The 12,730-nt window shown below is 38.4% G+C and overlaps 1 protein-coding gene across 1 annotated transcript in view; it reads left to right on the plus strand.

Moving 5' to 3' along the window:
- Positions 1-12,730, plus strand: part of ADCY2 (adenylate cyclase 2) — a 433,534-nt gene that overhangs the window by 337,170 nt on the left and 83,634 nt on the right. The window contains exon 15 of the mRNA XM_019951134.3: positions 10,726-10,810. Within this exon, the coding sequence (XP_019806693.1) occupies positions 10,726-10,810 (85 nt within the window). The remainder of the gene's footprint in view (positions 1-10,725; positions 10,811-12,730) is intronic.

Below are 12,730 nucleotides of genomic sequence, written 5' to 3' on the forward strand. Positions count from 1 at the left end.
GTGGATGTGAATCTTTGGGCAAAGCAAAAAATAAAGAAGGAAGAGAAGGGAAGGGAAGGGAAGCAAAAAATGAAGCAAGATAATTCTCACTGTCCAAGATAAATGAACCAGGTACCTTTTACTGAGATGAACAATATTCAACTCTGGATTCAGGTCACCTGAAAGTAAGGAAATGCCTCACAGTTAGTAGCTTGAATATAAGTTAGAAGTTTTATTCCTTCTCCATAATCAAAGGCCCGAGGTCCCTCAGATTCCTTGGGAGTCCTGGTTCCCTCCAGCACACAGCTCTGCTTTCCCTAGAGTTTGGTCCTCATCTTCATTTCTAAGATGGCAGCATCTGCATTCTGAGCAACAAGATGGAGGAACAGACCCAGAAGCAGAAGGCAAAAGCATTTATAACTGAGTCTCTGCGGATGCCTCCAAGAAACTACCTCATGACACTTTGGTCTATAACTCAAGACTGAGATCTTAGTCACATGTGCAAACCTAGCTGCAAGGGAGGCTGGAATGTGTAGCCTTTAGTCTGTGTAACAGGGTGCCCATCTGAAAATTCTATTATCAGGAAAAAATGGATTTCATGAAAACCAGTAATCTCTCCAGGAATGAAAGGTGATTTTAGTTGTGGTTACCTATATGTCACTGATACAGTAAGATTTGAAGGACAATAACAATAAAAAGGGAGCTGAATGCGTTTTTACTCAATGAAACAGGCCATTATACTTTTACTTTGTATCTGGGCAATATTCTGAGCATTTGTAATAAAAATAGAAATCCATAAGAGAAATTCATACATACATTCTGTCCATCATTTGTGGAATCACTCTACAGCTGTTTATCAAGCTATCATATACCAGGCATAGTTCGAGATGCTGGGGAAGCAGCAGTAAGTAACCCCCCAAAAGTCCTTTCTCTCATACAGCTTACATTCTATTAGGAGGCACAACACTAATGTAATAAACAAATACATGTTAATTCAGTTGTAATAAGCTTTAAGAAAAGTTAAAAGAGTAGGCTACTATAGAGTGAGGGAAGGTGGTAATTCAGATGAGGGCTGTCAGGGAAGGCATCACTGATTGAGTGATATTGAAGAGAAGTCTGAATGATTTGAAATGAGAATTACGTGGATATCTGGCAGAAGAACATTCTAGATGGTGGAAGTCACAGGTGTGTTCAAGGACCAGCAAGGAGGCAGGATGGCAGGAGCAGAGTAAGCCCTGAGAGAGTATGGAGATGGGATCACAGGAGCAGTGAGACGGGCAGGTCGTGGTGACCTTCACAGGCTACTGGAGAACTTCGGATTGAATGCTGAGTGTGATGAGAAGCCCTGGAAGGTTCTCAGCTGAGGACATGCTGTGGCTGTGCTTGGGGTATTGTTCTTGCTGTTCCGGAAGAGGGAGAGAGGAAGACCAAGGAAGATGATGGTTTGCACTTGAGTAGCAGTGGAGGTGTAAAAAGTGATCAAATTCTGAGATGTGTTATGAAGAGCGATGAGGAAACTCTTGCTATTAGATTGGAGATGAAGAATAAGAGAAAGCTAAGTTCTGTGGATTGTTTTGTTTTTTGTTTTCGGCCTGAGCAAATGGAAAAATTGGGCAGCCATTTACAGAGAGGGAGACGCCAGAGGAAGGAACAAGTCAGAGAGGAGCATAGAATGAAAGGCTCAGCTCTGAGCATCAAAGGCATGTGTGTGCATATTAAGTGTCCAGGTGGTGGGGCTTCACGGTGGGGAGGGGAGGGTGTATGTGAGCCAGTGGCTCATGGAAGGAGTCAGAGCTGGAGTCATAATTTGGAAGAATCAGTGCGTAGGTAGTGTTTATATCCCTGGGAGGTGATGAGCTCACCTAAGGAGTGAGTGTAGAAAGAGAACACCGCAGACCTTCGGAAAATTCAGGTCTTCAGCCCTTATTGTTGGCATGAAGTGGAAGCTCTTATCTCTGCCAAATGTAACTCCTTTTCCCTTTCCAGCCTCACAGGACTTTCAAGTGGGCGGAACATCTCAAAGCTGCTAAGTCCTATTATCGGAGAAAGGCTGCAATAATCTGTAATGGTGATGAATATTTAAATGCCTTTTCTCCTTTTCATTCTTCGATTCTTTCATTTAACAAAGAACCTTTCATTTTGAGGTTCTATCACCTATCACTTAAAGAGGGGGGGATTTTTATTATTTCATGCTAATGTACAGTTAAAGTTTTTTTTTTCCTTTGGTTCTTATTATCCTTGCTAAATACCATGTAACAGACGTGAACAGAGCTTTGATGAGAGAATCTGCATCATTCTCAGGGGGAGGAAGCTGAGGGCACAGAGGGAGAAGGGATACGAAAGTCATCACATTAAACAGAATTCCAGAGAAAGACACCGTTATGTACCCATAGAAGTGGTTTATAATTAATATAACTCTTAGATTTGGGGGGAAGGATGTATCTCTCTGCTGCATTTTTCCTGTCATCAAAAGTGCATCCGCATCTCCATCAGGACCACCTGTAAGCGATAAACTAACCGGCAGAAAACCAGAAGGAGCAAAGACCTTGTCTCAAATCAGCCTTTTCCATATACTGTAACAATACACTGTATTAAAGTGTCCAAGTCAAAAATTACCACTAAGAAGTGTAATTTTTCTTGCCTCCTGACAGGGGAGAGTCAAGTTTGCTTTACAGTGAGTATATAAATCAATTATGCCTGTTTGTTTTTTAAAAAAAATTTTGCAACCAGAATGCTAATTAAAATTGATTGCATTACACAAACAACCAGATACTGTTCACTGTATCCATGCTTAATGAGCCTGAACACGCTTTTGATAGAACAGGCAGGATAAATGGTTATATTTAAGAGCTTTTGACCAACCATGAATTTGCCTTAGGGTAGTTCTTGTTCTCTGGGATGAAAGTTACATTCAACCAGACAAGAATGTCAATGTCTGGACTGGAGCACTGGACAGCCCACCCCGGTGGAGCAGGTCACCCCGAATGTGAGCCACTCTAGGTCTGGATCTCAGGTTGTGACATCATGTTCTGCATACAAGATCATATCAACTACACAGAGAGATAGTTGTACTTCTTCCTCTCCAATCTAATGCCTTTTATTTCATTTTCCTGCCTAATTTCCCTGGCTAGAACCTCCAGTATAACATTCCATAGAAGTAGCCATGGCACACGTACGATCTTGGGAGGAAAGCATCCAGTCTTTCATTGTTAAGTATGATGTTACCTGTGTGTTTTTCAAAGATGCCTTTTATCAGGATAAAGGAAATCCCTTTGATTATAGTCTGTTGAGTGTTTTTATAATAAAAGGGTGTTGGACTTTGTTATACTGAGCTATTGAGATGATCATGTAGGTTATCTTTCCTTTATTCTATTAATACAGTGTATCACATTAATTGATTTTCAGATATGAAACCAACCTTGCCTTTCTCAGATAAATCCCACTTGGTCACGGTATATAATCCTTTTTATATGTGACTAGATTCAGTTTGCTAATATTTTGACAAGGATTTTTGTATCTATGTTCATAAGAGATATTGGTCTCTAGTTTCGTTTTCTTGTGCTGTCCTCGTCTGGTATTAGTATCAAAGTGACACTGGCCTCATAGAACCACTTAGTAACTGTTCTGTCCCCTTTATTTTCTGGAAGAGTTTGTGAAAAGGTGGTATTAATCCTTCCTTAAGTGTTTTGTTGAACTCACCAGTGAAGCCATCTGTGCATGAGCTTTTCTTTGTGAGTAGTTTTTATTTTTGTTTTATGTTTTAATTACTAATTCAGTTTCTTTACTTTTATAGGCCTATTCAGATTTTCTATTTCTTACTGAGTCACGTTTGATAGTTTGTGTCATAACATACTTTTAAGAATACTCATTCCTGCTTTAATGAGCATTTGTCATCCATTCCACCAAAACACAGATAGTTCATCATATCAGGACCACTGTTTTCCTTTATCTACCTCTCGTCCCCCTTTAATGGATTCTGACGTTTGAGAAGAAGCAAAGTAGGGGTCATCAGATACATTAAGGAAAATATATCACCAGATACTGTTCACTGTATCCAGTGGATTATTATAAAATGTGGGAGTCAAATTTTAACACGCTTATTGTTTTCTTAGGCTCTAATATAGCTGTTTGACCCAATTCCAGAATGTCCAGGATTTCTATCAAGCATCTTCATGGTGGAATAATTATTCCTAACAACGAACATTGAAATGCACTTTAGAAAACAAGAGCCTATGAAACTCACTATAGTACATGAATCTTTTATTTAAATTCTGATTCACAAAATAAGTCATATGATTCGAATATAGATTAAACCATGATAACTGTCATTAAATCTGTTGAGATTTGTGTAATTAAAGGCCAGTATAATCCATTATCACTTATCCATTCGTAAGGAAATTCAGCTATGGCATATCCTATGGAATATATAGATATTGTCTCCATACTTCTAATTAAAACTGAATGGTTGGCTCTTTTTCAAAGGGAAAAGGAAGAAAGTTGAAGTAACTGATTTTAATTATTCCTAAGTTTCCATCTAACCACTAATGCTATCATAATACCTAGAAAAAAAACTTGAGTTAATGGATTAGAGTCCTGTAAAGAGAACAGAAATGGCCTCAGGTATTTCACCATGGGAATTTAATAAAGTGAAGTGCTTACAGAATGAGGGGAAAGCTGAGAAATGAAACAGGAAAGCAACCAAGTGGTGAGCAAGGGAGGAATCTGCTACCACCCTAGGTTTGAAAGGACACAGGAGGGACGTGGTATCACCAGAAATGCAGGATCCTGGACTTGCCTGCAGAGGCTAGAACCATGACCATGCAGGATTTTTCCCCGATAGGGATCTGGAACCTCAGAGACAGCAGGAGTTGCAGCCCGTTCAGAGAATGGCTGCTACATAGAGAGTAAGGAGAGATACCCATGCTTCCTCCTTCCCCCTTCCAGTCATTCCCTGCTACTTCCCATTGGCCAAACCTTGTTAGAACCAGTTGGCAAAGAGTCTGGAAAATGGAGTTTGTAGGAGATGGAATGGAAAAGTGTTTGAAAACAAACAGGAAATTACCAGCACACTTAGTGATGAATTTTCCCAAATTTGTTGAAATGCATTAGCCTCCAAAGGCAAGAACCTCTGTGAACAGCAAGGGGAATAAATATAAATAGCACTACATGTGGTGTGTTATACTCAAACTGTTGAAGCCAAAGAAAAAAAGAAAGAAAAAAAAAACTGTAAATGAAGCCAGAGGAAAAAAGACATTTCATACAAGGCATCAGTGATGGAAATATTGGCTGACTTCTTATCAGAACCACTGATATAAGCATAGTCAATCCTGAATTAAATATTCCTTTTCTTAAAAATGAGATGAAAGATATTTTGCAAATGAAAGAAAGCTAGAGGAATTCATTACCAGCAAACCTATAGTATAAGAAGTGCTAATGGAAGTTCTTCAAGCTGAACTGAGATGATACCAGAGGCAAACTTGAATCTACAGGAGGGAATGAAGAGCAGAACATGCTTAATATGTAAGAGTATAAAAGACTCGACCCTTATATTGTATTATTTTTTCTAAAAGACTGCTGATCATTTAATGCAAAAATAAGAACTACACTGAGAATTAAGATGCAGAGAAGAGCGGGATTGTATTGTTGTCAGGACCTTATGTATTTTCAAAGTGATGCAATATTAATGCTAAGTAACTTCTGATAAATTAATCATGTATATTTTATTTCTTGAGCAATCACTAAAAAGTACAAAAAGATATAGCTAAAAAATCAATAGAAGAAATTAAAAGTCCTATGAAAATATTAGATTAATGAAAAATGGCAAAAAGGGAGAAACAGAACCAAAAAGACACGAGACAAATAGAGAACAAATAGTAAAATGGCAGATTTAAAATAAAGAATATCGACAAATATAATGGACCACACCATACAAGCCAAGCAGTAGGACAATAGACAAGAGATGGTAATATGATAGGTTTATTATTAAATGTATAAGGACTAAACACTCCAAATAAAAGCATGACAAAGCCACGTACTGTCTACAAGAGATGCTCTTTAAATACAGAAGGAAGTTAGGTTAGAGTTAAAAAGATGGAAAATAGAGATCATATAAACAGTAAGCATAAGAAAGTTACTGTACATATGTTGATACCAGACAAAGTAGACATGAAGGCAAGAAGTGTTAACAGAGATAAAGAGCAACAATTGAAAACTGAGGAAAAGTTCAGTTTGTCAGAAAACATAAAATCATTAAATGGCGTATACTTAAAACACAGCTATAAAATACTTGAAAGGAAAAAAACCTGAAAAAAAAAGAGAGAATTAGACAAATCAATAATCAGATTTAGATATTTAGTATCCCTTTTATATCTTACTATATATAAGGATATTGAAAAGCTGAGCAAGATTGTCAACCTATGAATTGGCATTCATAGGACACTAAGTCCAACGGTAAAATACATGTTATTTTAAACTGTACATGGAACATTGACCAAGATATAAAATAAAATCATCTCAACAAATTTGAAAAGATTGAAATAAATATGAAAAGATGAAAAACTTACAGACATACCTAACTATACCAACGCCAACTTAGAAATTGAAAACAATAGAATATCTAAAAATAATCCCAGCTATTTCAATGTTAAACTATATACTTCTGAATAACCTATGAGTCAAATTAAAAAATCAAGACAAAGTAGAAAATGTTTGGTATATCAAAGTAAAATGTGTGGACTGTTTCTATAACACTAATTTAGAGAGGATTTAGAGAGCTTTAGAACACTTTTATGTGAAATAAAAGAAAGTTAGAGTCAGTTGTTTACATTTCCAACATAGGAAACAAGAAAAAAGATGAACAAATCCAGTGACTAGAAGGGAATATATACTAAAGAAGAAATCAGTAAAACAGAAAACAACCAACAGAAAAAGCAACCAACTTTTGGCTAAAAGTTGGTTCTTTAAAATTTATTTTAAATGCCTAACCACTAGCAAGACTGATCAAGAAGAAAAGAAAAGTAATCACAAACCACCCAAGCTAATAATATAAGGAATAAAGTGGGATTTACTACAGATCCTACAGACTTTAACAAGATAAATATGGAATGTTATGAACTACTCAAGGCCAAAAATATCTACAATTTAGATAAAATGCGAAAATTCATTCAATATACAACTTATCAAAACTGATGTGCATGTAATCAAAATTTAAATGGGTATTTATCTATTAACTGTATTAATTTTTTTTTTTTACTCAAGTGATTTCTGTGTGAATTTTACCAAACATTTTAAGAAAATAAGATAGAAAGAACTGGTCAAATACTAACAAATTTCATAATTGTGAATGGATGAAAGTGTCCTGTTCTTGGAAAGACACTCAAAGATTGAGGCTACAAGCCAAAGGCCACTTCTGTGCCACCTTTAAAAGATCTAGCTAAAATTAAAAGATAGAGAAATGTTGGAAATAAAGGATGGAAAAGAGTTATTTCAGGAACCAGCTTACAAGAAATAGGAAAGCTGCAATAATATAAATTTCTGACAATATAGAGTTCAAGTGAAAGGCATTTAGCATGAAAAAAGAGACATATTACAGTATAGTCACCAAGAAAAGTTAAGAATCATAAATCTTTATGCACTCCAGCATCTCTCTGAAATAAACAGACACTATTAAAATGTTCAGATGTATTTACAAACCCACAATCTTAGTTGGAAATATTAATACATTCTAAAATTGACAGACCAAATTGAGACAGTAAGTCAGCCCACTGGGGATCTAACTAACTCATCAGGCTCTGACAATAGATATACTGAAAGAACATGCTTTGTTTCCAGCAAAAAGAGAATATAAATATATATCATTTTTAGACATTCATAAGACATAATAGAAATAGAATGTATTTATCACATCACAGAAGAAAAAGAAATTGTCAAAGTAGAAATAACAGAGACCACAGTCTCTGATCAAACCTAATGAAATTAGAAATAACAAGGACAGACCAAAAATAAGCTCCTTGTGGAATTACTCTTGTATTAAAAGGAAATGGAAATTGAAATTATAGGCTTTTTAGAAAATAATGGCAATGAGTAGCTATAAATCAAAAACTGTGGGATTTGGCTAAAGCAGTAATTACAGGAATATTTATGTCCTTAAATGCATTTATTAGAAAATACAAAATATTGGCAGTAAATGACAATCAAGAAAAAAGAACAATGAAAGTTTAAATAAAGAAGGAGGAAGGGTTTTTTTATGTTAAATCAGAAACCAATAACATAGAAAATGATCAGAAAGCATAGACCTTAATTATAAACCAAAAGTTCATTCTTTGAGAAGTTCAACAAACATGCAAAGCTTCAAAAGTTTGATCTAGAGAGAATAAGAAAAATAACCTTAAGGACAAGAAGAAATCGCTTCAAATATGGCTACTTCTACAATTATAAGAGAATATTAAGGAGATTATTTCATATTCAAAAATCTAATGAAATGGATAATTTTCTGGGAAAGTTGAACCAGTAAACATGACAGAAATGTGACATGTCTACTCCTAAAAACAGAGAGGGGGTCAGGAATACAACTATGTGGATTAGAAAACTAATCAACTGTGTGCACCCTGACTGTACCACTTGGTAGGGGTGTAACTTTAGGCAAGTTTCTCAGCTTCTCTGGGCATCTGTTTCTCTTTGGTAAAATGAGGTAATAACAATAACTGCTGTCCAGGATTACACATACATATAAAGCCTTTAAAACAGTGCTTGACACATACATAGTCAATATCCTGTCATCATACTATCATGTCATCACCCCATCACCATCACCCTCACTATCACCAGATGGTTTTATAGCTGAGACTTACCAAACCTTCAAGAAGAGATCAGTCGTATTTAAGCAGTTTCAGACCTGAATTCCCTGGTGGTCCAGTGGTTAGGACTCCGCACTTTCACTGCAGGGGGCACAGGTTCGAACTAAGATCCTGCAAGCCGCAAGGTGTGTCCAAAAAATAAAAAATAAACAGTTTCAGACCTAAGAGAAAGCTATAATGTTTCTGAAGTCAACCTTATGCAGCTGGCATCACCTTGACACCAACAAGGAACCAAGAGAGCACAGAGTCAAAGAAAACCCATCAGAGCTCTCTTATAAAGATGCATGAGAAAGACGGCAAATGGAGTTTACCAGATGAGTTCCTGTGTCTCTCCTGGGTCACAGGAGTAACGAGAGCCCTCCGTACACTCCCTCCCTCCACACTGCCTGGCTAATAGGAAGCTCTGAGAGTCTGTGATGGAGAGATGCTGAGATTTTGGCTTCTAAGGAGTGATGTCTGAAAAAAAGAGGTGTTTGGGATAGGGAAATAAGGAGGCATACGGTGCTTCCCTTTCCTAGGCTGTGAACCACTCAAAACAGGGATGACATTGTACTCGTCTTTGCACCATTCCAGCCCAGCATGGGCCTGGCCATGAGACTAGTCAACAAACAGGTGTATTTGGTATATATACACCTTCCTAGCAGACACTTATTGTTACTCATAAGATGTGAACAAATGTCATTATCAGGCCAGGTATTTGAAAGCATTGTGCACCACGTCTAGGAGCTAACTCAGTACCTCATAAATATATCATTAGGTCAGGTTCAAGTGCATAGTGGTTTGAAGTCCAGGTTTTGTAGATCTTGCTTGATGTGTAATCATCTCTCAAGATAGAGTAGGTGTCTGAGTGTGAGCTGAGCGGACCCTTCCCTTCCTGATGGCTTGAGGGGATTACTCAGTTCACTGATTACTTGCCTCTTTTCCCTCCCCGAGGGGCTCACAGCTGTGCACTCACTGGGCATTTCAGCTTGTTGCTGGTTTGCATCTGAGTCTTCCTTTCAGTGGATTTACTTTCAGAGTGCCCGTACTCTTCTCAGTGCCAGTTTTTCTGTCTCTTCGGTATCTCTAGCCAACCTCATCAGCAAGAGCTTCCATTGTGGCTTCAGGTATCACTGACCTCTCTTTGGATGCTGCATCTGAATTTCATCCAATTATTCATTATGGCTCATCTTTTTTAATACCCCAAACACTGCTTCCTTTGGATTACATGACGTTTTAAGAGGCCTTGAATTTTTTAATTATTTAAAGGACCTCTCGGAAATGCATACAATTCTTATGGCCACATTTATCTACCTGTAACCTGTCGGTGGCAGAACCTGTAACTCAGTGGGCACATTTTTCACATGATGACAGGAAGCTTGTGTGTTCACTGGCTCATGCAAGATTGTAAAGGTCACGGCCTGTGAAATCTTTGGGCAACCTCAGTAAACATTTAGCTGCATCAGTCTTGAAGGAAATTGTATCTGGTTGGATTGTCCTGGGGGGGGTGAGGACTCAGTGTTTCCAAGCAAACCAGATAAGGCTCTCCTGGAGGTAGCAGCTGCCATCATCAGAAGGGAAAAGGGCACCTAGATGGACGTGATCAGGTGTGGGCATGAGAGGGCTGGTCGCAGAGGCAAGTCATAAAAAGATGGTTTTTCCTTAATGAAGAACTGATGATTGTAGGGCAGTTTTAATGGGTCATAGCAAGTTGATCAGACACAACCATAGATGTTTTTCTATGGACGTATCTTTGGTTTGTTTTTAGCTCCATTTTCATTTCTCAAGAAATTAGGGAGGTTTGAAGTCCTCATTTAATGAAACCCTAATTAATCCAAAAGTATTCATGATGGCTTTCCAGAAAAATCGAAGCTATCCCCACACTAACCTGTTCCTTTTTGTTTCCTGGTAGAACGTCCATTCTCGGGATTTCCTTTGGAGCTGCATTTCTCTCGCTTGCCTTTATCCTTTTCGTCTGCTTTGCTGGACAGCTTTTGGTAGGTACTTCAAATATGGAACTTCTTTGAAAAGTGTGCTCATTGAATGAAAATAGATTTCTTCCTCAAGACAGGGAGCTTGTTGATTTACTGTTTCAGGAGATATACATCCAAGTAGAGAAATATGGGCTCTTCATGTCAACAGCCCAGAGTATAAACTGAGGCAGCCCATGCACAGCCAAGACACTAATCTGAAGGCTACTTGAAATGTTGGCTATCATGCTATAAAATTGTATTTATGTTTATTTGTTTCTGTCAACATTTTTTTTATCTCCTCTAAGTTTTCAGAGTATTTATAGCAGCAAATACTAGTGTAATAGGAGGCTTTTAATGACCGGGAGAATTAAAATGTAAACCAAATGTGTCTTTAATGTCAACTTTTAAGGTATAAAGTTTTGGAAAATATGAAAATAGCAAATGTAAAAATATCTCTTAGTGTTTTAATTTAAAACTAGTCATTGTCAGCACTTATGGTTTAAATGCTAGTTCAGGATATAAGAATTAAATCTCACTGTATTCTTGGGTCTAAAGCAAGTGTTGCTGGGTGGCCCTAGCTCTATGAGAGCACCCTAAGAAAGCCAACAATGAGGGCTTCCCTGGTGGCGCAGTGGTTGAGAGTCCGCCTGCCGATACAGCGGACACGGGTTCGTGCCCCGGTCCGGGAGGATCCCACGTGCCGCGGAGCAGCTGGGCCCGTGAGCCATGGCCACTGAGCCTGCACGTCCCGAGCCTGTGCTCCACAATGGGAGAGGCCACAACGGTGAAAGGCCCGTGTACAGCAAAAAAAAAAAAAAAAAAAGCCAACAATGAGATAGGAGTGCCAAAAGACAGTCAAGGTTTCATTTTGTTCATCCGAGGTGAGTTGAAACAGGAGAGGCCACTATGAACCAGACTCCAAGCATTGGGTGCATTCTAGTTGGTTATGTGAAATCACTTGGCCAAAAACGGTTAAGATTCCAAAGCATGTCCCTACCTCTGGACAGTAGACACTGCCTCCTCTGCCTTGTACCTTTGCAAACTTTTGTGGGTTTTGTTTGCTATATCATAGTTTAGATGTTTCCAATTGGATTGGAAACTCTTCCAAAAGTGAAACTGTTGTTTCTGATTTCCTCGAATGCACACATGGTATCTTGAGTCTCTTAAAAATCCCCTGAGGACCTTGTAGGTTGTAGTGAAGATTGAGTAACTGTTGACCACGGGAATCCTTGTCAAGTTCTAAGATACAAGGAATTCTTAACATACAAGGGAGCCTGACTTTCTATGTTCAGATTTTCCTTGGGTGGAAAAGCACACAGACTCCACCCTTTCTCTTCCTGTCTCCCAAAAGACTTCTGCAGCCGTTTCTCAGGTTTTCAGAAGAGGAACGGTCATTTGTGGTTCCATTGGAAATCCAAACCCTGTTCTAATTAAAGCATATTCTACCACTGTGTCTAAGTAGCCATCCTTCTCTTTTTCTGTTCCAAGGAATCCAGTCTTGGGGGTGGCGGGAATATAGTGTATATTTAGGGTTTCAAACTGACATTTCTTTCCACTCTCTAAGTTGCTATAGGAAAGAAACAGAGCCAGAGGAGGGAGAAAGAATCTCCTGAGCAACTTTGCTGCCTTGGTGGGAATGCTTTGCTCTTATATAACGTCTCCCCTCTCAGCCTTGGTATAATCTGACCTCACTGTTGAACCTTTCGTGGCTTTTGGTCCCTCCTGTACCTGCCAGTGGTGCCTCAGGGTGTTCAAAGTCCAACATTCCTGGCTCCTGTTTCCTCCCACTCCCCGAGGGCTTCCCAAGACTCTGACACCCACACACCAGATGCTAGGAAGTTCTTAACTCTGTGTTGTCTCAAAGAGAAAAGTTCAAGACTGCAAATGAACTAGTGTTTCATCTCCTCCTCACAGGAAGCCTGTACTTTGCCAAAGTGGTCAGGA

The sequence above is a fragment of the Tursiops truncatus genome, chromosome 3 (genome assembly GCF_011762595.2).
Source record: "Tursiops truncatus isolate mTurTru1 chromosome 3, mTurTru1.mat.Y, whole genome shotgun sequence".
Classification (NCBI taxonomy): domain Eukaryota; kingdom Metazoa; phylum Chordata; class Mammalia; order Artiodactyla; family Delphinidae; genus Tursiops; species Tursiops truncatus.